Source organism: Chelonoidis abingdonii, chromosome 4 (genome assembly GCF_003597395.2).
Source record: "Chelonoidis abingdonii isolate Lonesome George chromosome 4, CheloAbing_2.0, whole genome shotgun sequence".
Classification (NCBI taxonomy): domain Eukaryota; kingdom Metazoa; phylum Chordata; order Testudines; family Testudinidae; genus Chelonoidis; species Chelonoidis abingdonii.
Window position 1 is genome coordinate 37,078,426 of NC_133772.1, and position 25,744 is coordinate 37,104,169.

At 40.1% G+C, this 25,744-nt stretch overlaps 1 protein-coding gene across 1 annotated transcript in view; it reads left to right on the plus strand.

The window, feature by feature from the left end:
• The first annotated feature begins 1,888 nt into the window (after positions 1 to 1,888).
• Positions 1,889 to 25,744, plus strand: part of CHKA (choline kinase alpha) — a 28,102-nt gene continuing 4,246 nt past the window's right edge. The window contains exons 1-8 of the mRNA XM_032801558.2: positions 1,889 to 2,255; positions 11,166 to 11,277; positions 19,199 to 19,252; positions 22,343 to 22,456; positions 23,051 to 23,184; positions 23,555 to 23,659; positions 24,093 to 24,151; positions 24,518 to 24,605. Of these exons, the coding sequence (XP_032657449.1) occupies positions 1,945 to 2,255; positions 11,166 to 11,277; positions 19,199 to 19,252; positions 22,343 to 22,456; positions 23,051 to 23,184; positions 23,555 to 23,659; positions 24,093 to 24,151; positions 24,518 to 24,605 (977 nt within the window). The 5' untranslated portion in view covers positions 1,889 to 1,944. The remainder of the gene's footprint in view (positions 2,256 to 11,165; positions 11,278 to 19,198; positions 19,253 to 22,342; positions 22,457 to 23,050; positions 23,185 to 23,554; positions 23,660 to 24,092; positions 24,152 to 24,517; positions 24,606 to 25,744) is intronic.

A 25,744-nucleotide genomic window follows, 5' to 3' on the forward strand; every position in this document is an offset into this window, starting at 1 on the left:
TGTTTTCTGGTCACCTTTTCATCATAAAGAATGGATATCAATAAACTAGCAAACTAGTATTTGACGCATGTCCTTAGCTAAAATATACTCCCTTCCCACAAGTGGTTGCATGTGTCAGTTGTCCAGAGGTTATTGCCTTCCACCTCACCCACGGCTGCATTCCAATGATAAAGTAATTCCTGTATGTATTTTGGACCAAATTCTTAAGTCTTTACTCAGACAACGCTGTTGAAGTGAATGTGAATTCTGCCTGAGTAAGCATCCCTAAGTTCTGCTTGCACCTCTGCCACTGACTTGTCTTGTGATGTTAGGAAAATCATTGACCTGAGTTTCCTGTAATACTTACAAAAACCAGCTAATGAACCCTCACAACACACCTGTAGGTAGCGTACTCAGAGCTCCTCAGATAAATGGTGGTATACAAAGACATAGGTGCTGGAGATTCTGCTGCACCCCCTGCTTGAAGTGGTTTCCATTATATACAGAGTGTACAGTTTGGTTCAATGGCTCTCAGCGCTCCTACTATAAAAATTGTTCGAGCACCCTGTATAGAGATGCAAAGGTGGTTTGTTCCTTTATTGCTCTTTTATGACAAGAGAGGATATTAAGTCTTAGGCAATTTTAACATTCCTTCCCACTCCACTTGACGGCTAGGAAAGCTTTCACTGATTTCAGCTGATTATGATGTCACCATCCTAACACAGCAAATACTGCCAGTCTCTCAAGAAAAAGCCATCAGAGCATGGTATTTCTTATATTTCCAATGTAAAAAACAAATAGATTTAAAAAAACCCAAAACTTTAAAGCAATGTACACAGAAACCAATTTTCCTCTGGAGTTCACCTTTCAGTACAGGTCAAATGTGTGAAGTTTGTCATCTCTCTGTGACTCAACTCCAATTGAATAAGACTGTTAATTAGCCTGCATCTTTCCAGAAGAGCTTGAGCTAAAGGAACTCCTGGTTACTATGAACCAATCTGTCCTGCGAAGCAGTAGCTCCCACAGTGCTCACTGCAATGGGGGACAGATGACACTGCCACCCAAAGCTTAACATCCCAGGACATACTAAGTCAATTAAACGCTAGCTATTGAATGATGTAATAATGTTACATTAAATTTCCAAGTGCTAAACCAAACCTAAAATAAGGTGACCTCAGCTTGGTCCCAGGGTCCCTCTTCTGCTTGTCCAGCTGTACTCAGAGCTTATCACAAGTACACCTCTAGCTATGCCCCCTTTTGCCTTCCTCTCCAGTGACTACCCAGCTCTGCTAAGGCTTAATGTCCTGCCCCTCCCACCCACCCCCGGAGAATCCTGTTGTGTGGGAGGGGGATGCTGAGCACAACAGGCGAACATCCCTGTGCTAGGAGGGTGAGAGAGATGGCGGGCACAGCTGGAATTGGAAGGGTGGTGGGTGGGCACAGCTGGGAGATGGAGGCACGGGGCGTGGAGCCTGATCACACAGAGAGGGGGCGCTAAGCCCCGAGAAGAGGCTGAGGGGCGGAGCTCAGAGGGGAGGGGGATGGAGGCTGAGCGCGGGAAGGTGGGGGTGACCTTCGGGGGTGAACCACCTTGCTCTGTCTTTCCTCCCTCGCCACATCATTGTGAGGCGCGCGCGAGCCGCACCGATCACCGGGGCAACCGGGAGCAGCCAATAGGCTGCTCGTGTGCGCCTCACAAAAGCCTGCGTTGCGGCAGCTGGCGCCGCTGCTTCCTTTTTGTGCCAATCAGGAGGCGTCTCTTGCCCGAGCCAGGGTCTAGAGCCAATCAGAAAGGGCGGCGGGGGGTGAGGGGGAGGGAGGCGAAGGGGGTGTGAGCGAGGTGAGCGGATCCGCGTGTCAGCGGCTATAAGAACGGGAAGCAGGCGCGCGCCTCTCACATTCCGTATGCGGGCACCGAGTCGAGCGCGCGCAGCTCCCCCCCGATTTGCTTCACCCGCCCGCGCTATGAAAACCAAGTTCTGTAACGGCGAGACCGAGCCCTCCCCGCTGGGGCTGCGGCTCGGCTGTGGCGCCGGCCCCGGGGTGGTCCTGCCCGCCGCGGGGCAGCCGCCGTCGCCGCCCACTCACCCCGAGGCCGAGGGCAAGGAGCTGGCGGAGGTGCGGGCGCCGCAGCACCAGCCACCGGCCACGTTGCCGCCACCTGAGGAGGAGCCCGACTCCCGCACCCGCCGCAAGGCGTATCTGTGGTGCAAGGAGTTCCTGCCCGGGGCCTGGCGGGGGCTGCGGGAGGAGCAGCTGCGCATCAGCCCCATCAGGTCGGTGCTTTCTCAGGGGCGGGGCAGGGAACCCTCGGGCGCTATTGAGGGGCCGGCGCTGCGGGAAAGGGCCGGGGAGGACGGGCACTGTGGAGGTGTAGCGGGCGCTCTGCGCCTGAGGAGGCGGGGAACTAGTGGTTCCCCCTCCCCCCCCCCCCGGCCGGGTGTTGGGCACTATGGGGCTGAGGGGGGCGGGGACCTTCTCCCACCTGCATTCTTCTCCTGGCCTGGGCACTATGGGGGGTGAGGGGCGCCCCCCTCACTGCTTGTTGGAGGTAGGTATGGGGAGTAGACAGGCTGGCTGAGCTCCTCAGCTGGATTCTTCCTCCTCTCCCCCTCGCCCAGACGACCAGCTGCAAGGTCAGTGCGGCCAACCCACCTAGAGCCCAGAGGGGGCGGGGCAGGGAGGACCTATTTTCCTTGGCATCTTCCAAAGCCCAGGAGGTGGAGGGGGCTGGGCAGCAGAAATCAGTTGGAATTCAGTAGTTAAGTCAGGGTAGCGAATCCAGAACCAAAGGGCAAGGGGGGTCGGCACCGTTACATCTGTGGCTCAACTCTGAACCAAGAGGAGGTGCTTTGGATGGTTACCAAAATATGCTTGATTCGTGGCTCACCAGAGCATTTGTGGGAGCTCCTGCACTGCTATACAATTGCCTAAAAATGCTTGCACTCCACTTAGAACAATTTGAGTGTTTCAGACTTGTTCCTTGTTTTTTTTGACTCAGTGACTTTTTTCAGTGTCCAAAATTTCATTTTCTTTTCATCTATAAATTGAAAGTGGTAGTGCAAATCCCAGCATTGTGAGTCATCTCCGTTTCTGTAGTGCTGTGATTCAGCATGTCAGTTGGTTACTATGGAGTAACCAGGTTTGTATGGCCTGGATATGAACATGGGGGAGTTAGTGTGGATTCTTTGGTCAGCAAGTGTAAATAATGTATTTTGGAACTGCCCTCTAACAGTGAAAGAGCAGTATCCATTTTTACATGAGTCTTAAATATTTCCAAATGCCCAAGTACCTCTGACTATTACTGTGGTTCAGGGGGTTGCGTTTTCAAAAGCCACTACGTGAAGGGGATTTGTGACTTCAAAATTATTTGCCCAACAAGTTTAAAATATTTTAGTATCTTAATTAACGTGAAATCTAGTACTGTTTAATTCTCTAACCAACCTTCAGGAGCTACACTTGTACTTGAGCCCCTCTGGCACTTTTTGTGGCTCTAAAACATGTTCCATTTTAAATGTTTCTCCATATACAGAGCACTGATTATTCAAGTTAAATGGTGGAAATGACTAGATGGAGTTGATAGTATACAAAGTAAAATGAAGACTCTTCTTGAATTTCTGAGTTACACTAAACTTAAGATGGTGTCTGGTTTTTTTACTCTTTATACAGATATGATCTCTGAGTTGGATGTTTTCTATAATTAGTTATTTAAACATTAAAGGATCACAGTCATTGTGGTTCCCTGATATTCTAACTTTACCTGTCCAAATGGCTGCAAATAGTCACCAGAGTGACATTATCCAAAAGTCCTTTAATTTCCAGTTAATAATCTTCCTACTGTGTTGGGATACTTATATTACTCTTTTCTACCCACTCCTGTTGTTCTCTTTGTCAACCTGCTTCACTGACTGAGGCTAAACGTTTCCATTTTGCCTCAGACTGTGGTGCTCTCTCCTGCGTTTCTAGAAGGTTTCCCTTTTGCCTTTGAGACAAATTATCCAGGCTATTTTGTGCTGGCAGCTTTCCTCAGGAAGGGGGCTGTGACAAATACCTTAAATTGTTGCATTTTTCTGGCCAGCTGTTGCACTCTACTGCCATAGAACCTCTTGGACTCCATTTCCTTCTTACGGAGAACATAGCCCTGATTTGGTGAGTCTTGGATTAACAAAATTGGGTATTCCTGTTAATGGCTGTTTACGGAAAACTGCTTTGTTGGCACAGTGCATCCAAGAGACTCTGAGCACCATCATTGCCAGGAGGTGTTGGAGATGGATCGGTCATATGCCTCAGATGGAAACTAATTCCATCACCAGAGTAGCAGTAAGATGGGCATCTAAAGGCAAGCGAAAACAAGGTTGTCCGAAAATGACATGGCAAAGAGCTGTGGAAGCCAAACTGAAAAACCTGGGGCACAGCTGGGAGACTATTGAAAGACTTGCCAGAAACAGACAAGAGTGGAGGAATTTTGACACCCTTAAACGCCAGAGGTGTAATAGGACCATGATGATGATGGAAAACTGCTACCAGTTTAGATGTAGCTCCTGATGTCAGGGAGGGTCAAAATATTGTGACTTGATAGCAGAGTGAATGACATTACTCTGACCAATTGCACAGCTATTCAGAACAAAGTTATATGTGAAAATGACAATTGTGCCATTTTTGCTGTTTCGGAAAACTGAGCAGAGACATTGGAAATGTTGCCTCTAAACCTTATTGTGATGGGTTGGATCACAGAAACCCCCTTGGGGCTGCCAACTGATGTGCCAAGACTACTACTGCCTCTGCCTTCCTTGCCAGCTTGGGACTCCAGAGCCCTGCCTAGTTGTGCCAGACTCACTTGCTGGCCACAAACACCGACCCAAGTCTGAACCACAAACTGCAAGCTTAACTGAAGGCAGCTTAAAAAAGCTAATACTCGGATGCCCAACTCCTAATGGGGTTCAAACTCCAAATAAATCCATTTTACCCTGTATAGAGCTTATGCAGGGTAAACTCATAAATTGTTTGCCCTCTATAACACTGTTTGCCTCCCACTCCCAGGTATTAATGCATAGTCTGGGTTAAATAGGAAGTAAACAGTGACTTTATTAAATACAGACAGTAGGATTTAAGTGGTTTCAAGTAGTAACAGACAGAACAAAATGCATGTTTTGTTTTATTTTGCTTGGTAATTCAAGTCTATATCTAATGCAGTAAAACGAATACAGATAAAACCTCACCCTCAGAGGTGATCCAGTAAGCTTCCTTTTACAGACTAATCTCCTAGTCTGGGTCCAGCACTCACTCACACACCCTGTGGTTACTGTCCTTTTTTCCAGTTTCCTTCAGGTAGCCTCTCCACCCCCAAAGGATATCTCTTGAGCCAGCTGAAGACAGTGGAGGGATCTCCCAAAGGTTTAAATAGACTTTCTCTTGTGGGTGGATACCCCTCCCTCCCTCTGTGTAGAATTCCAGCTACAAGATGGAGTTTTGGAGTAACATGGGCAAGTCGCATGTCCATGCATGACTCAAACTTACAGGTAGCAACCATGGTTCACATGCTACCTTGAATGTCTTCATGTAGACTACTTATGTGGATTGAAGCCTTCCAAGATCCATTGTCCCTTAAGTGCTTCTTGATTGGGTACTTGACTTGCAAATTTCTTCCCAAAGAAGCTGACCAAATGCTGTACTAAGGCTATTTAAAACTAAACAAGTATACAGCCAATAGTCATAACTTCAAATACAATAATATGTACATATACATAGGATGAATAGCTTCTGTAGATCATAATCTTTACAGAGATGTTACATGGCATATGTAGCCTAAAACTTTCCAGTTATGTCATGTAAACATTCATAAGCATATTTTCATAAAGCTTTATGGGGTGCGATGTCACACTTATGAATAACCCTTTCATCTTTGGTATTGGCCTTCAACTAGTGGTAGTACTCTACTTCTCTTGCAAAGAAAGCGTTACTTTCTTTTCCCCTCTGTGGCCATTAGTCAGAAGCTGGGATGGTGTATGCCAACCTTTACTGAGTAGCGTATCACACCATAGTGCTATTGGACATCTCTCTACATGCTGAGAAAGGAGTCCCTGTTTGAAATGCCAAATCATACGGTGCCACAGAAGCAGATTAATTGAATCTTGTTGCCTTTTCACATACTTTTTTTTCATTGTTACATTGGTATTGTATTCAGAAACTGTATTTACAGCTTCAGGTGACTTGTCATGAGGAAAGCCTTTATTGGTCTCCTGTATGATGTGCCATTATTACATCTTTCAGAGATGAAGTGCATGAAACTATTGCCCTTGCAAAGCATAGTCAAGTTCAAACTAAATAGAATAGCACAAGGATTCCTGAACCTTGATACAGTGTCATCAGTAGAACACCAGACAAATACACTTCAAAATCAGTCCTTCACACAGGAATTGTCCATCACTCTGGTTTTGTATTGTAGTACAATTAATTTGAAAGGACTGTTTATCCGAAGACGACTAAACTATCCCATTCTCAAGGGCTTTACAAGGGAAGTAAACATTAACAGTTTGATGTTCTGAGTTAAATGCTATTTGGAGATGTAGGTAGCCCTAGTGTTGTAGTCATGACTCTACATGGTTTATTTTTGCTCTTCATGTCATCTCCCTTATCTTTCTATTACTTTCTCCCCTCTGTTTACCTGCATGGTTATAAGTTGCCTAGTCTTTCCCCCACCGCATACTTATAGTTGCCAGATCACCTGGTCCTCTTCTTCCCTAAACATATTATCTGGATGCTTTGTACTATGTTTCCTTGGATATTCATTTCCCACAGATGGTTCTGGTTCCAAAGGATTGCTGCTGTTTTCTCTGTGTAGTTAGCAGCCCCAGTAGAAGCATACAGACTGGCTGCTTCTCAGTGGTGGTGGGTTTTTTTAAAAGGCATTCTTACTTCATCGCAAAGGGCATAGATCTCTGTTGAAGCAGCTGAAAATGAGTAGCTAGTGCCATGTCAGTAGCCAGTTCTCTGCAGATAAGTTCAGGAAGTGCTGATCTACACAGCTTTTTTTGTAGGTCTCTGACATTCAGGCTCCTAGGATCCCATTGAAGGTAAACCTGAGCAATAGAATATGACAGGGTCTATCCTGCTGTGCTTTTCCCAGACCTCTGAGCTTTTGGGCATCTGAAAGAGCTGCAGCTTTTTGTAAAGTGGTGAGATGTTCTGCCATCTGTGGGAGGCAAAATAAAGGCTGCAGTAATGTGTATTGCATGGTAACCTTTTCTAAAACATTATCCATCACCTTTAGCTGTACTTTGATATTGGTGCACTTCACTAAGTAGTGCCAGGATACTGGCACAATCACTTAAAGGACTGCAGGATCTCCTAAACACCTTATGCAGCTAAAAAATCAACCATGATTATTTAGCAGTTTTACCAAATACCTGTATAAGTTCCTCTTCCTAAAGAGTGCCTCTGCCGGCATATTTGTTTAAAGCTCAGTTGTGGTCTGAAAACAAATATTGAATAATGGCAGCATGAGCTACCCAGTCTCTCTCAATTATTTCCTAGCAGATGTGCTCAATTTAAAAAAAAAAATTTCTAATTGCTGTACCAACAAACTCAACCTGGGATTCTAAAGTCAAACTTTCTTTTGCTCTTTCTTCTCTTGTGTTAGTACTAGAAAAAGGTTTCTCAGGCCAGATTTTGCCCTCATACCTGTGCAGGAGGGATAGCTCAGTGGTTTGAGCATTGGCCTGCTAAACTCAGGGTTGTGAGTTCAATTCTTGAGGGGGCCACTTAGGGATTCTGGGGCAAAAATTGGTCCTGCTAGTGAAGGCAGGGGGCTGGACGTGATGACCTTTCAAGGTCCCTTCCAGTTCTAGGAGACTGGTGTATCTCCTATTATTATTATTATTATTATAAACCCACTGAAGATAACTGGGTTGCACGGGTATGTGGGCAAAATCTAACTGGTCCTGCAGCTGTAACTTCGTAATCAATTCTGTTAGTCATGCTCAAGAATGAATTGAAATCACCTCTCACTAGACAACTAGCTCTGCATTGCTCACAGAAGTCAAAAAAAGTAACTGCATTAATCAGCCTGTTATGACTCTGAATATTATATGCAGGGAGTATACCTGTTGAGTAAGAATGAATTAGGTTTAGATAGTCATGTTTCAGGGTAGAACTGCATTTTAAATAAGACTCATTAATCAAAGCTAAGTTGAGACAATAACAAACTTTTATGTTGCATACTGGGACTTAAATGGTTGAACCAATTTATTTCAGTGTTTAAAAACAAGGTTCTCCTGAGCCCTTCTAAGCCATTTCAGCACATTAGAAATATTAAAAGATAAGACTACTAGCAAGTGGAGTATGTAGCAATAGCTGCCATTTTTGTAAAACACCACTGTCATAAAGACCTTTCTTTAAACTGCAGTACTTAAGACATTATGAAATTTTGTAATGAACATAGCTTTATGCATTACAGGTAAGAGGTGATGCACATCTGTAATCATAAATAACTGAAACCTATGAAAATCCTGCAGTTGTGAGTGGCATCAGTGTTCTTTTCTTTCCCTCTCAATCTTTTGTTGCTGCCTTATGAATAATTTACTGGGTGAGAGACAGACAGGTATGGCTGTCTTCAAGATAATCAGATCACTGATTTACATATTAGAAACAAGTAGGCAATGTAGTGGTAACTCTTCTGTAGCACTTTGTTTTGCTCGAAATAAGTGAGCATAAATGGGGTATAATATGAGCATATGTGTTCACTCTAATCTTTTATCTTGAAATGATTTAAAGGAGGGGGTTCAGTTTGCTATAATAAACTTGGTCCAGATACTGGATAACCAGGCTGTTGCCAAGATAATTAAATGCTTGAAGGCTTTCAAAAGATGAACTTGTAACTGGGATACACAAAGCAATATTAGCTCCAGGATAGCAAAGCAATGTGATCTTGCTGATATGGGGGAGAGAGCCAGAAGTATACTGAATCTCCCCCCCTTGACAGATACCTGTCTTGCCGTACCATACTTTAATTTGACTAGATATTTAGCTTGAAAGTATGGTAACTTCCTGGGGATGATTAACTCAACTTTTTTTATTTGTTCACCCAACATCTCACAGCTCTTGTGATTACCACTGCAAGCTGACCACCATCTTCTTTTCTCAGATTTTGCATGTTTCCCTGATGTCTTCGATCATATATTGGTATACTGCCTAGCACAGCAGGATCCCAATCCTAGTTGGGATGCGAGTGACTATGGTAATATAAACATTTAAAAATTCCAGGCTTGCTTATAGAGATGAATCCATTTGATTGTACAAGTGCCAAACTATAGCCCTCTCAGCATCTGATAGATGCCAACTATTATCTTCCTTTTGGCACCATAACAATTGACAAACTCATCACTCTGTTGCAACCACAAGGAACAAAAATAACCTTAGATGGTGTCCATTGTTTTCAGCTGTCCCATTTATGAAGCTGAGAACCAATTCTAATTACAGTTTTCATCCTATTCTACCTGCCTAGCGTCATCAGCCTTTTAATTCAATTTGTTTATTTTTGCCTATAAAAGGGGCATTGAACATATTCTGCTTGCTGTTGGACCACCAGCAGAGGAAAATATCACTCCAGATGTATTCCATTTCATTTCCCCTCAATAAAACTATTGTCACACTTGTAGGCAGTATTTTCTCCTCTGACACTATTGGTTACTCTTTAAATACAAAAATTTACATTTAAAGATGCTATATGAAAATATTTTACTACTGGACTTCAAAAGACCCAACACCTCTGAAACCATAGCACAGACTGTGTAAATCTAGTCTGTTTGCAGAATAAGCTGACATGCCATCACACTAATTTGTTGTCCATGGATAGTTAAATGAGCATTCTTTTGACCGATCAAGCTGCACTGGAAGTTTTTGTTCAAGTAAAATTTTAAACTATTCTAGTAAAAAGGGTACAAGCTGAAAACATTTCATTAATCTTACAGGTTCCTTTTTGTGTGGTTTTTAATCATATCATGCAGCACATATAGTAGATGTTTGTTTCACAGCCCCGTGTAACAGGTGCTACTCCTACTATAATAGGGCTCCTCAAACAGTCGGTTAATTAAACTGAGAGCTAGTGCAAATCAAATTTCAATACTTTTTAGATCTACAGGTTTCTGCATTTAAACTACCATGTGAAACTCTTATTTTATTTTTACTATAGGTAAGCAGGGCTGAAATCATGCAATTTCTTTGGGGTTCTAATTAAGCCATTAATCGATGGTGTCCTTCAATACCTGATGTTACAAGTAAATAAAGGGAGAGAGCATAGTACACAATCAGGTTCGCAGAAGCGTATGAAAACTTCTGCCAAACTTCTGTGTTCATAACTGCATGTCTCAAGATAAAGTAACTGAACTTTTTTCAGTGACTGTTAAATCTAATCTTTTTAGAGGTTTAGTGCTTATGAAGAGATGAGCACAGATGAGTCTCATCTTATGCGGGGGAGGGGTCCCGTTCTGCAGTTTGCACGTAAAGCGAAAACCACATATAGTCAAAATTACATTGAGTTGAATGGCAGGCGGAATTGCCCGCACTACAAAAACAGTATTTCAATTGTTTTTCTTTTTTTGGTTTTGTTTTTGCCAACCACGTAAAGCTGAAATCGCACATCTTAATTACACATAAGATGCGACAGACCTGTACAGCTTAGAACAGCATCATTTTAGCTACTGGGCGTGAAGCTCATTAAAACATGTCAGTCCTGACCTTCACCATATAAACTATTCTACTCATGAGCCTTTCCCCAAATAGATCCTGTTGCTGTTCACTTAAGTAATAAATTGGCATTTTGAAAATGTGGAAGAGTCTTTATTCCTCAGGCTAGATTCCAATGTAACTCTTCTGCAGAAAAACCGACTGTCCCACAGTAAGTAAAAGACCTATTTTTTTCTTCCCCCAAATAAAAATTTAGGTTTGTCTCTAATGGCAAGCTATGTTATGAGAAGTCTTAAAAAAATTTCTTATTGATTTGTGGTTTAGTGATGTGCTGAAGAATTTGAATTTGGTCTGTGTTTAGATCAGCTCAATCATTCCACATTTGACAGTCCAGAGCCTTGGAATATGTACCAAAGCAGGAATCTATTCTTCACTGATATGAGTGGAATGTACAGTTTTCTGACGTTCAGTAGACCTTATGAACATCACCTTTCTTTTGATAGAGGTGGCCTCAGCAACATGCTGTTCCAGTGCTCGTTACCTGACACCATGGAGACAGTTGCAGATGAGCCACGAAAAGTTCTCCTCCGTTTATATGGTGCAATCCTACAGATGGTGAGTACATAGAACATTTTGGGAGTGGGAGGGTTTCTGTAGTTTATATCTGGAGAATTATTTCAAGAGACTTAAACGATCAGTGTCAGAAGGCAAGTGTGTTCTACTCTTACTGTTGGGGAATGTTTTTTTTTTGGTGGTGGTGGGACTAGATCTCTAGTTTGTCAGTTTTTGTTATTTGTCATTGCCTAGAACTTGTACTCCTTTCTATACAGAAATCCTGGCTCGCGTGTATCAGCTGAAGGCTCATTTGCTGTTGGTTTGGTCCATAATGTTTGTTTCTGGTATTAAGAGTTTGCAGTGTGATATTCCAAAACAAGGTATAAAATCTGCTGCTGTGTAATTTATAGGAATTTCTTTGGTATCATAAGATTTCAGGACTAAACGATTTGTAAATCCTTTAAATCTTAGCCTCACTTTCACAAACCCTTCTGAGGTTTAAGTTGAAGCTTTGTCAAACTTACTCTGAATAGCCTTTGAGCATTTTGTAGAGACCTATGCGAGTAGATGTCTATTCTGGTTACTGTAAAAGCTATTGATGTACAGTATTTAATAGCATTAAAACTTTGGACCCAAACATTCAGTACCCTGCAGCTGTCTCATTCTGAAACCTGTATTTCAGAATGTATGCTAGGTCTTAAAACTGCCATAGCAGTTTTCTAACATGGAGCTCTTTATCAAACATTCTTTCAATATTGCTCTCACTGCCAATTAGTCAGTACCAAGATTAAAACTCCTTTGTAAATATTGCCATGTAATTGTCAGTCTTTAAAAGAGAATTAACTGGTGAACTTCCAAATGGAGTATACAACACTTTGTAAAGGTGACCATTATAAAATTCTTAACAGCTATAACTGCATAACTGTGGAACAAACTTTAATCTTACCTACCTTTCTTGACACTTCGCACAGTGTTCAGTTTTTCCCATGTGATTGAAATTTCTTTTGCTGACCATTAGCTGGTGGCAATTTCCTTCGATTCCCAGTCATTTCCTTGGAATAATCTTCTGAAGGCATTACATCAGTTAATTATTGAAAATGTAATCCATGCTTCCTTCTGTGAGTTGACCAGAAAATGATAATAGCATCCAGTTAAACCTGAAAGTGTCACTTAACTAATCACAAAATGCATCATACACATAACACAAATGAGATTCAGGTCCTGACTTTAATTGCTGAAAGCCTGGACCATCATTCATTTTAAAGGGTTTAGTCTTAGCATGGCCCACTGTAGCCAAGTATTGCGGCAACAGCCATAGATTATCCACTGGTCTGAGACAACCCAGGCACAGCTGGACCTAAATTAAGAATTCAGTCTGTATTTGATAAATGCATAGTATTCAGTTAAGCCAAGCTTTAATAACTTTCTTCTTTTAGTTAAACCTTCCAAAAGAGAACTAGTTATCTTTAAAATAATCCATAGTCAATTTACAAAATAGGTTATAGAGATTGATGATATAAGTCACTAAATGATTTTCACAATAGAATAATTTAATTTTATGGGTTTAATTTTAGTTTATCTTAAAATGTCAATAGTTTTGAGTAGGAAAATGGACTGCAAAACTTCTGTATTTGAGTAATGGAAGTGCAGAACTTCTAGCTTTTTTTAGTAGCAAGAGGCTTCGAATGTAATTATGCATTGAAAAAGTTTGGAAAAACAAATTACAAATATTAGAGCTTAGTCACCTGCCTCTTTCCCTCGGGTTTTTTTCTTGACTTCCCTCTTTTCTGCCCTGTTCATAAAGGAATCAAAAGAAGATTTTGGGCTTTAAAATAAGGACTAATTTGTCTAAATTGGTTAAAATCATTTGAAACTGTACATTCAGAACTTTTCTAACCTTTTTCATCTTGGTATTGAAGGATCTTTTGAGATGTCTAATTTCCTTTATTTCCGTAGTGACAGTGAAATGACTGCTCTTGTTGGTGCAGTTCACTAAGGGTTAAGTAAGCAGAGAAAGTCCCAAGGTAAAACTTTCAGATTGCATTGAGGTTCACAATTTCTGTCGACAAACATTTGTCTCTTCCAGCACCTACATCTTAAACTCAAATTAAAACAAGCAAACTGCATTTTTTAATGAGGTATTTTGAAAGCCTCATTTAGGATTGTAGTGAATTTCTGGTGGCATAAACTAAAATGTTCAAGCAGGGTTGTAGAGAACGCGTGAACAAAATTCTTCCCTTTTTAGTGATTAAAAACTAGCACTTGAATATAGAAAGAAATAGGGACATTAGTTGAGAAGTTTGTCAGTTTTGGGGCCTAACCCTAAAATTACTTAAGACCCAGTGATAGTTTTAGAAAAATAAGTCACCACTTGTAAGTTTTAACTGTTTTCACTGCCTTTACTGTAGCGGTTTTGAACAGTTGTCAGTTCCAATTTCTATTGAAATTGGTGCACAAAGCAAGCTATGCTAGGTGCCCTCATTCAGTGAAGACTGTATTCATAATAAATAATTAAGGAGTGAAACATAGAAAAGTAAGTGACACTGACTTTTTAAATGAAGGATACTCTCACCACTACTTCCAATAAAAGCCGCCTTTTGGGAGAACCATTTGTTGCTAATAAAAAATGATCCCAGTTTGCTATTATGAATTTTGGAAGACACAAATGTCAGTACATATAACTCATCAAATATAAACCATGCCAGTTGGTTAAAGCTGCCACACAAGGATAGCTTTGTCCTTCCTCTGTCATAATAGTTTATATGTTTAAGAAATTTTCTGTGTGCATGAATGTGGGGTGGAGGGTGGAGCTGAACTGGCTTGGCCATTATGAATGGTCTCACTGGCATGGATGTTTATACACATCAAGGACTTCTCTTGAGTATATCCTTGAGCAGATCTTTATTTTTTTTAAAGAGGACAAGTATTTGTGCTTGTGAAAATACTAACCACATTAAAATTGAAGTGTTTGAGGCACAATGCAGATATGTCACATACATTCAAAGTAAACTAATGTCTTTTGCTACTTTTTTCCCTCTTTCCTGCCCACAGAGCTAAATTGTTATGGGAGCATTTAACTTTAAAGTTTCTCAGTGCAACCAAGTGACTACTGAATTGTTCCCTATCTTGGTGTATAAACTACTGAACTGAAAGATTTACCAAAGTGCACTTAACATTTTGGACTTTGAGACTAGGTTTTATATGCAGAACATCTAATATTGTGTGCTGTTTTCCTATTTAAATTCAGAATAAAAGCTCCCACGTTATTACAACAGTTGGTACTATAACTTCAACTTAATTTTTTATTTATGTAAGTTTACTGACCAAAAGATGACTTGAGGATTATGATTCAAATTTCCATTTTTCTGTCAAAAGAAGCATGAACTCAGCATTACTGGGGCTTTATATTGTTTAAAAGACAAAACAAATTTCTACATATAAACGAAGAAAAGAGAGACCTGGGAACTCTAATGTTCTATCTGGTCGCTAACCTTTCATTCAAGCAAACAACTGAACAAGTTAAAATGGTTGCCACATTTCTGTCAAAAATTGTTCCATACCTGCCTTGCTGCCTTTTTTATTTTTGTAACTAAATAAATTGCAGACTGCTGTGTAACTGTAATTATCAATGTTTTTTCTGTGATTGTTGCTGTTTTTAATGTCTGTTTGTAGCATGGAATAACTACAAATCCCTGGCACTGGCAGATAGCTTGAATGAAGCCAAGCACCTCTTACAGGGGATATATTTGTGTTGGGTGGAGTTAAGGGTGTTCTGAGGGTAATGTACCACTTTAGTTGTATATGCATGTGTTCTCTGCTGCAGGCTTGCCCATGCGATCGTGCCTAGAGCACTCTGGTTTCCAGGTGACAGACACGATTCACGGTATAGTATGAGATCTCTGAAGTTGGAGCATTCTCTACAGCTTTCATTTTTTTAGTTCCAGGTTTCATATGTTTAGAAAATAGTAAAACTTAAGTAGCACAGCTGCTGTTTATGCTGTCTAAATATGTAAAGAGTAACTACAAATACCAAAATATTGCACAAATATTCCCCATTCCTTTCCTCTGCTCCTTCATTAGAGAATGGTAACATTGTCTGAAGTCAAGAGGATTAGAGATGTCTTGATATAAGGCAGAGTTCCTACTGCAGGTCATAAAAAACACAAACCCATCAATTCCCAGTTGCTAAGATTTAGATGAAGCTACTCTGGTCTCATTTCATTCAGATTTACCTAGGTACAAGGACAACACAAGCTATAATTCTTTTCCGATGGAACTCAATGTCTGAATCAATATATTTATTCCATTCTGCTTAATAGGGAACTCTGGGCATCTCTTTTATCAGGCAGCTTGCATGCCAATTTTCACCATCAGACTCTAGAATGCAAGGAGGACTTCAGGTTTTTACTGGTACTATACACTATGTTTCTTGGTCATGAGTTGTACTGACCAGATTTCAGGGTCTGAAAATGTTTCCATTCTGTGACTTAGTATGCCTTTAACTCTTTTGGCCACTTGAAACCAGGAGTCACCAGCAAGGGCGTAAATCCACAAAGTTGCATGCTCCAGTGCTAGAAATGAGCTTGCAAACAAGGAGCTGGGGACCATTGCTAAAGCATAGCAAATTTCACCACCCTTAGGCTTGTGCTGACAATGGGCTGACCAGACAGCAAGTGTGAAAAATTGGGATGGGGGTACGGGGTTAATGGAGCCTATATTTAAAAAAAAAAAAGGCCCAAATATTGGGACTGTCCTTATAAAATCAGGACATCTGGTGACCCTCGCTGACAAACTCACTTCCTCCAAAGACTCAGGGTTGTGTTAGTTCATCTTCCAATAGAAGCCAGCTTGTCCAGTAAATCCTGGGATATCAGGATGGAAAACGCAGAACTTAAATTCTCCTTGTCAAACTGGCATATGTGATCAGTATAGATCAAATCAGTCATGTTCTTAACAATTAAATTTGGACAGTGAAACAATCTTTGCCATCTAACAGAAAGAAACCTTCAACACAGGTCAATAGATTCTGTATAAGGTTGGAGTGAGAAAATTTAAAGATTAGTTACTCAAGATCAGGGGTCTGTTTTGGGGGGGAGGAAGGGAATCACCTTTGGCTACTAGCTCTAAAGACTTGCAGCAACTTTTCTACCCCAACTTCTCCTCCCCCCTGCATCTTAGTATTAAATAGTTGTCCTCACTGGCACCTAGTAACCTGGAATTTATTAGGTTTACTTTTAATCTGCTTCATAAGCAAACTCCTTTCTGCAATAACAAGAATGCTAGTATACAGTCCTACTTTAAGGAATGGCCCACCACCACCTTAAAATGGATTCCAGAACATGTATGTGCTTTACAGTTAAAATATTTCCCTACAGAAATCTTGGGAGCCAATCCTGGTTCTCTACTTCAAATAGTTCATGACTTCTAAAAATCTCCGTTGCTCTTAAAGCAAACATAAGATCAATAGCATTGGCTCTTCTAAAAACTAGAGTTGCACTTGAGCTTCTGAGAGCTTGTGAATTGAGCTCTGTTGTGGGAAAACGACATTCTTGATGTCTGGTCAAAAGTAGGAGAATTGCATGCACTGTCTATTCTCTGACTGGCAGTGCAAGAAAATAATTGTGTGCCTCAAACATTCTTACAGATGACTTCCTGATATCAACTAAAATGAGATTGTTTTTCTTAACCTCTAATATCTAAGCCTTAAAGTAACTTCTCACAAAAAGCTCAGTCCAAAAGTGTTCACTAGTTAAAGATCCTCCTTGAGAGACTATAACAGGAGCTTTATCTAATTTGCACCTGTGTACTACTCAACTCTAACCCTCTGTTCATAACTGCAAACCATTAATTTCATAACTTTTCCAGATTCCATCTTCTGCTTTTGATTGGACAACATTCTGTGCTGAGGTAACCAAAAAGAAGGAATGCTGCAGAAGTCTTTTTTCTGATGAATCTGCAGTCTATAGCCATCATTACTTTCTCCTAAAGATATAGTACAGTAGATGCCATTAAGATTCTCAGGCACCAATCTGAAGAATACTCATACAAGAGTACTGACCAGTCTCTTGATACTGGTATGAACCAAATAAATTGAAGTGATACCTATTCAGGTCTTGGAAAAAGCCATCTAATCCTCTTAACTTCTGATAACCTGAACCATTCTAGGAGCATCATGAAGGAGACTCCTGGATGGTGAGTAACCCTTTGGCAGCTCTTCCAAGAATATTCAGTAAGATGCAATAGTGGTAATGACATAGGACACACTTTTCAGAAGAGTCCTTTTGTACAAGGCCTAACAGTATTGCTTAATTACACATTAGGCTCAGTGAGTGTTTTAAGACTAATTAACTTCATTGGAAGGAATATATACTAATTTAGTAGCCTTCATATTGTTGTCTGCTAGGAGCTTAGTACCTTAGTGGAATAGGAAGTACTTTCTGACAGATTCTTGATTATATCAACTACATCCTCGCTGTAACTTTTGAAATAAATACTGTAGCTGTATAGTTTGTGTAAATCATTAGTTTGCTGTGTGGTACTTAGGACAGATGGTGATGCTTAACTTGTATTTGGCAGTCCACACTTACACCCTTGGTATGGATATGTTGTTAGAACTCTGGAACAGAAAGGTATACTCATGGTTCCATGAATGAAATGTTTCTATTCCGATCATGAGATGGAGGCTTCCTTTATGGGCCTTCACATTTAGTGTGGTTTAAATACCCAAACAGCAATGTTGCAGCAGAATTGCAACATCAATAGCAGCCACATACAAAGTGCTGAATAGAACTAAGCAAATATTTGCTTACTTGTTGCCTTGCCTTCAAACACTTAAGAGACTATGGTTTTTATTCCTATTTGCATTTTAAATGTGCAACTTTATTAAAAGCATGTGCCACTGAGGGTTCAGCTGCTGAGGGCATGACTTGTTAATGTTTTGAAATTGCTTTATGATGACTATTAACAAACATACATAGCATAATGCATTACGCATGGAGCTGGTTGTTTGCTTGTATTCAATTTCATTGAGGCATCTTATGCGTGTCCTCCACATATATGCACAAAACTTGTTTGAAACTTTAAGTCCTAGTTTTACAAGAACTACAGTAATTGTAACAAATAGCATACGCATATAGTAGAGCTTCGTGATTAAACTTTGTCAAGTTTAGTATTCCTGAAAGCTAAAAGGTGATCTAGATCTAGCAAAACAGGTACTCTGCAAGCTTTCTATTGTCACTCTGCCAGTACTTCTCTTCAGATTTGTATTTAATCTGGCTATGATGTATCTAAGAATAGGTCTAGATTTTAAAAGCTGCATCGGCACAACTATGCCAGTGCTGCTGTATCGTTTAGTGAAGATGCTACTATGCTGACAGGAGAGCTTCTTCCTATAGTTAATCTAGCTCTGCAAGAGGCAGTAGTTATGTTGATGTGAGAAGCACTCCTGTTGACCTAGCCCTGTCTATAGCAGGGGTTAGGTCAGTATAACTGCATCACTTGGGTGTGGATTTTTCGAAGTACTGAGCAATGTAGTTATACCAGTGTAAGTTTGTATTGTAGATCTGGCCTAAATGCCTTCACTGTTAACTTTTACTTACGGGAGGGATGTTTTTTCCAAAGTGAAATGTACATTTCAATAAGAACTTAACATTTTTAACATTAAAAAGAGTCTTCTAAAGTTTCAGTAACAAATCAAAATTCTGTCTGAAATATTGGAAAACACTTGGCTTCCAGTATATTATGGGAGTGGCTTGATCTCAATGGCACATCCTTTTGAAAGCTTTGGAATGAACTACTGTATGCAGTTAGATAAGAGCGGTGTGGTCAGATGTTGGAGACTAGTGTTGTAGATATCACTGATTAAGTCAGTGGAGATTTAAATAGTTAACTGTGTAGCTGGTTTTATTTACTCCCTTTATTCTGGTGGTTGCTAATTATGTTGGCTTTCATCTTCTCACTATTTAATTTTTCTCATTCATAGAGGTCCTGTAATAAAGGAGGATCAGGACAGGCTCAGAAGGAAAATGACTTACAGGTAAGTAATACCTCTGGTTAGTTTTTGCATTCCCTAGAGGTGAAAATAGGAGCACAGTGTTCTGTCTCCTGTATGCTCATCATTCCAGACAATCTAATAGCCTGTCTCAACATGGGTATGTATGACCACTGTTGCTCTTGGAATTGTCTCCCTTTCTCTGAGCCACTGATCTACAAAAAATGGAGGTAGTTCAGCTATTTGCTGCCTTTCCCAATCTTCTTTCCTTTATCCTTCCAATGCATTTGGTTAAAATATAGAACTTGGACTCAATTTTCCATCTGCATGCCAAAGATTTGTGACTTGAATAACACTTAAGTCCTACATGTTGTCTCAGTTGTCAAAATATTTCTTGCATATAGGCTAATCCTCTAAAATGTTTCAAATGGAATTTACTCTTTTATGTACAAGATACCATTTGTGCAGGATTTTTATTCCTAGTTCTTAACTCCTTGGTACCAGACTGATAGAACTCCCCAGGCAGTCCTTTTGTCCTGAGTAAGGAGCAGTAGAACATGCACAGTGGCTTGCAGAGCACATGGTTCAACACCCTTCTGCTACCCTCAGTCACTTTCTTCTTGACCGTGGTTCAAGAGGAAAGGAAACTCGTAAACTCTGCTCTAATGCAAAAATACGACCACCTTTTCTCATACCCCCTTGCCTTCCAACCATTCCACTTGAAACTTCTAAATTCTTAAGTATGTGGCCTCCAGCACTTGGCATGTCTTCTGGTGGTTGGTTATCTTTTTGCGTTTAGGCACCTGCTTTGGTGGTTCCACATAAAAGACCAAAGCAGAAGATAAGTGTCAACAGCTCTCTGATGCAATCCATGCAGCACTGTATAGAGGACTCCAGAATTTCTACTCTGCATTTGTGTGATCTGACAAAATGTCTGTTCGGGGTATTTGATATGATTGTGGATTTAGTCTTCTGGCATAAAGGTCACAGAATTGGCTCCAGGACATTCCTCTTGGGCACCTGGCACTGGCCACTGTCAGAAGACAGGATACTGGGCTAGATGGATGTTTGGCCTGACCCAGTAAGGCCACTTTTACGTCTGCAGGCTAAAAATTAACAGGTCATTTTATGCTGCCTAAAATACAATACAGAATCTTTTTTTCTCCAAAGGCACTTGGGTAGATCATTAACCTAGTAATATGGCAGTTTCTAAAGGGTCACTTAATCAGATTTGAGATAAGCTTGCCTGTAGGTTTAAACTGCAGCATTAGACCTGGAAAAATTTCAGTATAGATAAATAGTAATGCGTGGTAAAGATCAATCTGTATGGTAATGTGACCAGATTTTCAAGTGTGCCTTTTACTCACTAATTCCAGACAATCCAAGTGGATTAAGCCTATGAAAGGTAGAGAAGCAGGAAAGATTCATCAGCCACCTTTTTTTTTTTTTTTTTGAAGGTCCATAGAAGAACCACACTGACCTAGCTTAACAGTTATCCTATCTCTAATGCAATCTTCCAGAACTTGTCCTAGAATTTGTTCTAAAGCAGGCTAGTCCCTGTTAATGTAATTTTTAGTCCAGCAATAAAACAATGTGCATATTGTGATGTAATACATACAGTTTTCACTAATGATGATCAGATTTATTTTGCTTACATTCAAATCCATGTGAATGCTTTGGATTAGAGTCTTGGGGCTTCTTAGATTCTTGCCACACCATTGGTCTCACACCACACTTTTTAGTAAAGGGGGCAGATACCTTCCATAGGAATACATAAGTTGTTCCTAGTTTTCTTTCTAATACTATTAGAACAATTTAGTAAATTTGATAAGTATGTGGTTTGTGGACAACCTTATTTCTGTCTTCCACAATTTGGGTGTCATTGCAGCTTAATGCTGGTTAGGGCAAATGGGGAAGCCATCATTTAAAAGTGCTTTGTAGAGTACATGAAATTCCACCCCCTCATGACTGACTTGCTCATTCCACGTTTTCAAGAAAGCTTGGGACTTTTGATGCATGAGAAGCAAGTGGATCATGCTTTTGCATAGACCATTGTGCTGTCCCACCAACAAAGCAGATGTCTCAGATGACACTCCCACAGTCATTGTGAGTTCATTGGATGAGCATTCAAGCAACATCTGTTGCATTTCTTAGCAGTGTCTCTACAGTGGAAAATTTCCAGAACTGCAACATGGTCTTCCATGCATACCTTCGTTAGACATTATGCTATCGCCACGGCATTAAGGCCTGATGCAAAGTTTGGGAAAGCAGTTTTGCAGTCTCTGTTTAAATAAATTCCAAACCCCACCTCCTGTGATTACTGCATGAGAGTCCTGAGTGGAATACGCATCTGTAACCATTCAAAGAAGACTCTTACCTGTATTGTAACTGTTCTTTGAGATATTGCAGATGTGTATTCCATGACCTGTCTTTCTTGCCCTCTGTATTTGTCTCCAGCCTGGGACTCTCATGCAAAGAAGTTTAGGGAGATTGGGGTGGTGCTGCCCTTATATAGCCATGGGAGGGGCTTTGACAAGGGCATGATCACTGCTCCCTAGGAGTACTGCTAGACAAAGTTCTCTGGCTTCGCTTCAGTGCATTGGGTGTTCTCATACCTGAGTGGAATACACATCCGCATCCACATCTCAAAGAAACATTACAATACACATGAGTCTTTTTCTCAGTATAATTGTATTGTTCCTTTAAATATTAATCATGTATGCATCTTGCAATGATTGACAATTGATAAGCTATAAGCTTTTAGTAGAAACCTCTTGCTACCTTTCATGGATAAATACTCATGAAAGTGGCAGGGTGTAGTGAGTTCAAGTCTGACAGGAGTTTCTTGTGAAGAACAGTGAACACTTTGCCAGTAGGCACCAATGGGCCTCATAATTTCACTCACTAAAGTTTCCTCCTGAAGCTGTAATGCTGCATGGCTTTCATACTTAAACGTCCTGTATTGAGCAACCTTTTTTCTTTCTAGTCATTTTTTTAAAAAAAGATGGAAAAACCTACATCAGCTAGTCTCAGAATTTATTTAAAAACTAATCCTAAACAAACTTTAGGAGCTTTGCTCTTAAACATAATAAACTTAACTCTTGTGTAAACTTCTCTTACCTTAATTTTATGCAGGGTGCAGAAGCCATGGTACTGGAGAGTGTTATGTTTGCCATTCTTGCAGAGAGAAATCTTGGCCCGAAGCTGTATGGAATCTTTCCACAAGGCCGATTAGAGGAATTCATTCCAGTGAGTCACATTCATGATTAGTCAACAGGCTAGTAGCTGTAAGATGATGTAATTGAACATAACCAGAGTGTCTTTGGACTGTATACAAAAGCAGAGATGTGGGAATGAAATATTTGGCACTTGTAATTGTTAGCCTTAATTTGTTGCTATAACTAGACTTCCTGACTCTAATTATAATCTCTTTGGGGGGGAAGGAAGATGTCTCTCTAAATTTCTTTTCCTGCTGTAGTTTTACATTGGATCATAATAAATAAGGAGTAGAACAAGCTTGAGAGCAGCCATTCTGTTAACAATCAAAAGAATGCACAAATTTGTTTTTGTTCTCCAATGACACACTTAATGTATCCCCTGGACTCTTGTCCAAGGGTATAAGACTTCAGGTGGGACTTGTCCCTCTGACCTTATAGGACAGAAGATCAGAGGCTACCAGATGAATGAATACTTAATCCACCTAGCTTAAATTTCTTCCCAATCATAATTGTGCTGAACCTTCATGAAACAATTTAAAGTTTGATTCTGTTACTTCAAAGCTATTGAGTGATATTAATGTTTCTCTGTCCTTAACTCTTTCAAGTGTGCTTTATTTTGTTACAGAGCAGAAAGTTAGACACTGAAGAATTAGGCTTACCTGATATATCTGCAGAAATAGCTGAGAAAATGGCCAGGTTTCATGGTATGAAAATGCCATTTAATAAAGAACCTAAATGGCTTTTTGGGACAATGGAAAAGTAAGTCTTCTCACTTCTATTGTAAATTTTATAAAACAGATGGGGGAGACAGTGCCCAATGACAATCTTAATGGGTAGAAATCTTGCTATTCTAGAGGGTCTCTTCTGTAAACTGGCAGGTGTGTTGTAAGGATGAAGGCTTGCTGGCTCTAAACAGCTTTATCTGGGGGAGTCAAGAAGGCTTAACTTTTTTCCAGAAGTTTCAGTTTGGTGTGTCTTGATTTTGAAATTGTGCGTGTAAATATTTTAAGATTAAACTAAAGAAAAAGCTAAAAGCTCAACTGTAATATAATTGGCATTCTAGCCTTGGAATATTAATTGTACTCAAACTTGGTACACTGTTTTACAATTAACTTTATTTTTTGGGTAGGTATCTACACCAAGTATTGAGAATTAAATTTACCAGAGAATCCCGGATTAGAAAATTGAACAAAATTCTCAGTTACAATCTTCCCCAGGAAATGAAAAGCCTAAGGTAACATTTTAGCTTCTTTGCCACTATTTTACATTAACATGTGAATTGCCACTGACACCAGAGTGTTTTGTATATATGTAATGATAATGTATTGGAATAGTTCTCTGAATTCAATAAACTTACATTTACATGTCAAACTGATATGGTTCCCACAGCCTCCACGACTGTCCCTTGTTTGTAATGCTTACAAACAGGTACAATGGTGCATCCAGTAATAATGTGCTGAATTGGTTGTAGTAGAGCCCTACCTCCTGAGTGTCCTAATTTCTGTGCACTTAAATTCTCAGCCTGCACGCAGCATTAAAATGTAGCTTTTGTCAGGAATATTATAAAACCGGGAGTTCATGCAACAAAAACAAGTTTTACATTTTAGCTGGGTCTAGAAACGTTTTTGTCTTAGCTTTTTTATTGGCCCTTTGCTCTTGTCTTTCAGATCTATGCTTGAAGCTACTTCATCACCAGTTGTCTTTTGCCACAATGACTGCCAAGAAGGTAGGATGGCACTACTTTGGCAACTAGGTTAATACTGCAGTGCTAAGAGCAGCCTTCGATTATTTCTTGCTTGATTTCTACTAATGCTATTTTGGGCTATATATCTACTCAGTCCTGTGAACTAACAGCTTGGATTATGATGATGGGTTGAGTTGGGAGAGGGGGTTGACAAGCTTGTTACAAATCAAATATAGGTATCCCGATGCCTTCTTATATTCCTTTCCTGTTTTGTCAAAAGGAACGCCAGGATCCTTGAGCAAAGCTTTTTGAAAACTTTTCATAATAGAAGTATTGTCTGAGGTTTTTATCAAAACAACTCGAGTCATTCTGCTCACTACATCTTTGTGTTTTCTCAAAACTCTTCAGGTAACGTCTTGCTCTTGGAAGGCAGAGAGGATTCTGAAAAACAAAAGCTAATGCTTATTGACTTTGAATACAGCAGCTATAATTATAGGTAAATTGTTCTAAACAAGATTTTCATGGTTGGCATGTCTTTAAATTACAGTAAAGGAAATGCTAATAAGACTTTTCTAAATCTAATCTCTTCCAATGAGTTGTACTTCTCTGTATTACATTCTGTGTCCTGCCTTTGATTAACCAAAATTGCAAGTGCCACTTGCGGGAGGATTCTCTGCACCTTGACGTCTTTAAACCAAGATTTGAGGACTTCAGTAATTCAGACATAGGTTAGGGGTTTGTTCCTGGAAATTCTGTGGCCTGCATTGTGAAGGAGGTCAGACTAGATGACCATAATGGTCCCTTCTGACCTTAAGTCTATGAATCTATGAAAAAAGCTCTGAGCACAGGCCAAATTGGCAGGCTCACAGGTGTCTTAATCAGTGTATCTGAAAGCTAATTCATCTGCAGAAGTCTGAAAAGCTAGACTGCTGCAGTTCAGTTCACATATTTGGCCTGTGATAGCATGCCTCCTAGACATGACTGGGTTTTTTCCATAAATGGGGCAAAAAAAGTGAATATAAAATCTCTTTAGAAAATGCAAGAGATCTCTCTATTAATGAGAAAGATGTGATCATTAGTGTAACGTCTAAGTAATGTGTCTGAAATCTTTACTGCATACCTTAGCAGAATTTCTAAAGAGATGGCTTGTGAACACAAGCCATCTTTTATCTTAATTACTTCCACTGTTCTCGCTATTTTTACCAAAACCTTTTCCTAGCACTGTAGTTTGCTGCTTTCTTCTGAAATCAGTTGTTGCAGCAACCTTGTTCTAGCACAGGAAGATGATCCCTTTTGTGACTCTGTTCTGAGGCAGCTTGAAATAACTTTCTCACCTATGACCACCTACTGTATTTAAGAAAAATGCATGAGTTACTGGTGTTCTGAATGTATCTAAGTGCAGCACAAGCTTCCATTTCCTGTACATGAAAATCTGTGAAATTGATTGATTGATTCAGCAATTTTCTCTAAACATAAGGGCTCTTGCTACTTGATGCAACTGTAACTCCCCACATTGCTTTCCTTTCAATCCTTTTGTCTAACCCCTTTCCTTCCGACATATGTGCAAGGATTATCTATTGGGATGTTACAGGACTACTCAAAAATGCCCTCTTCATTCAGCATCTTCTGATTTAG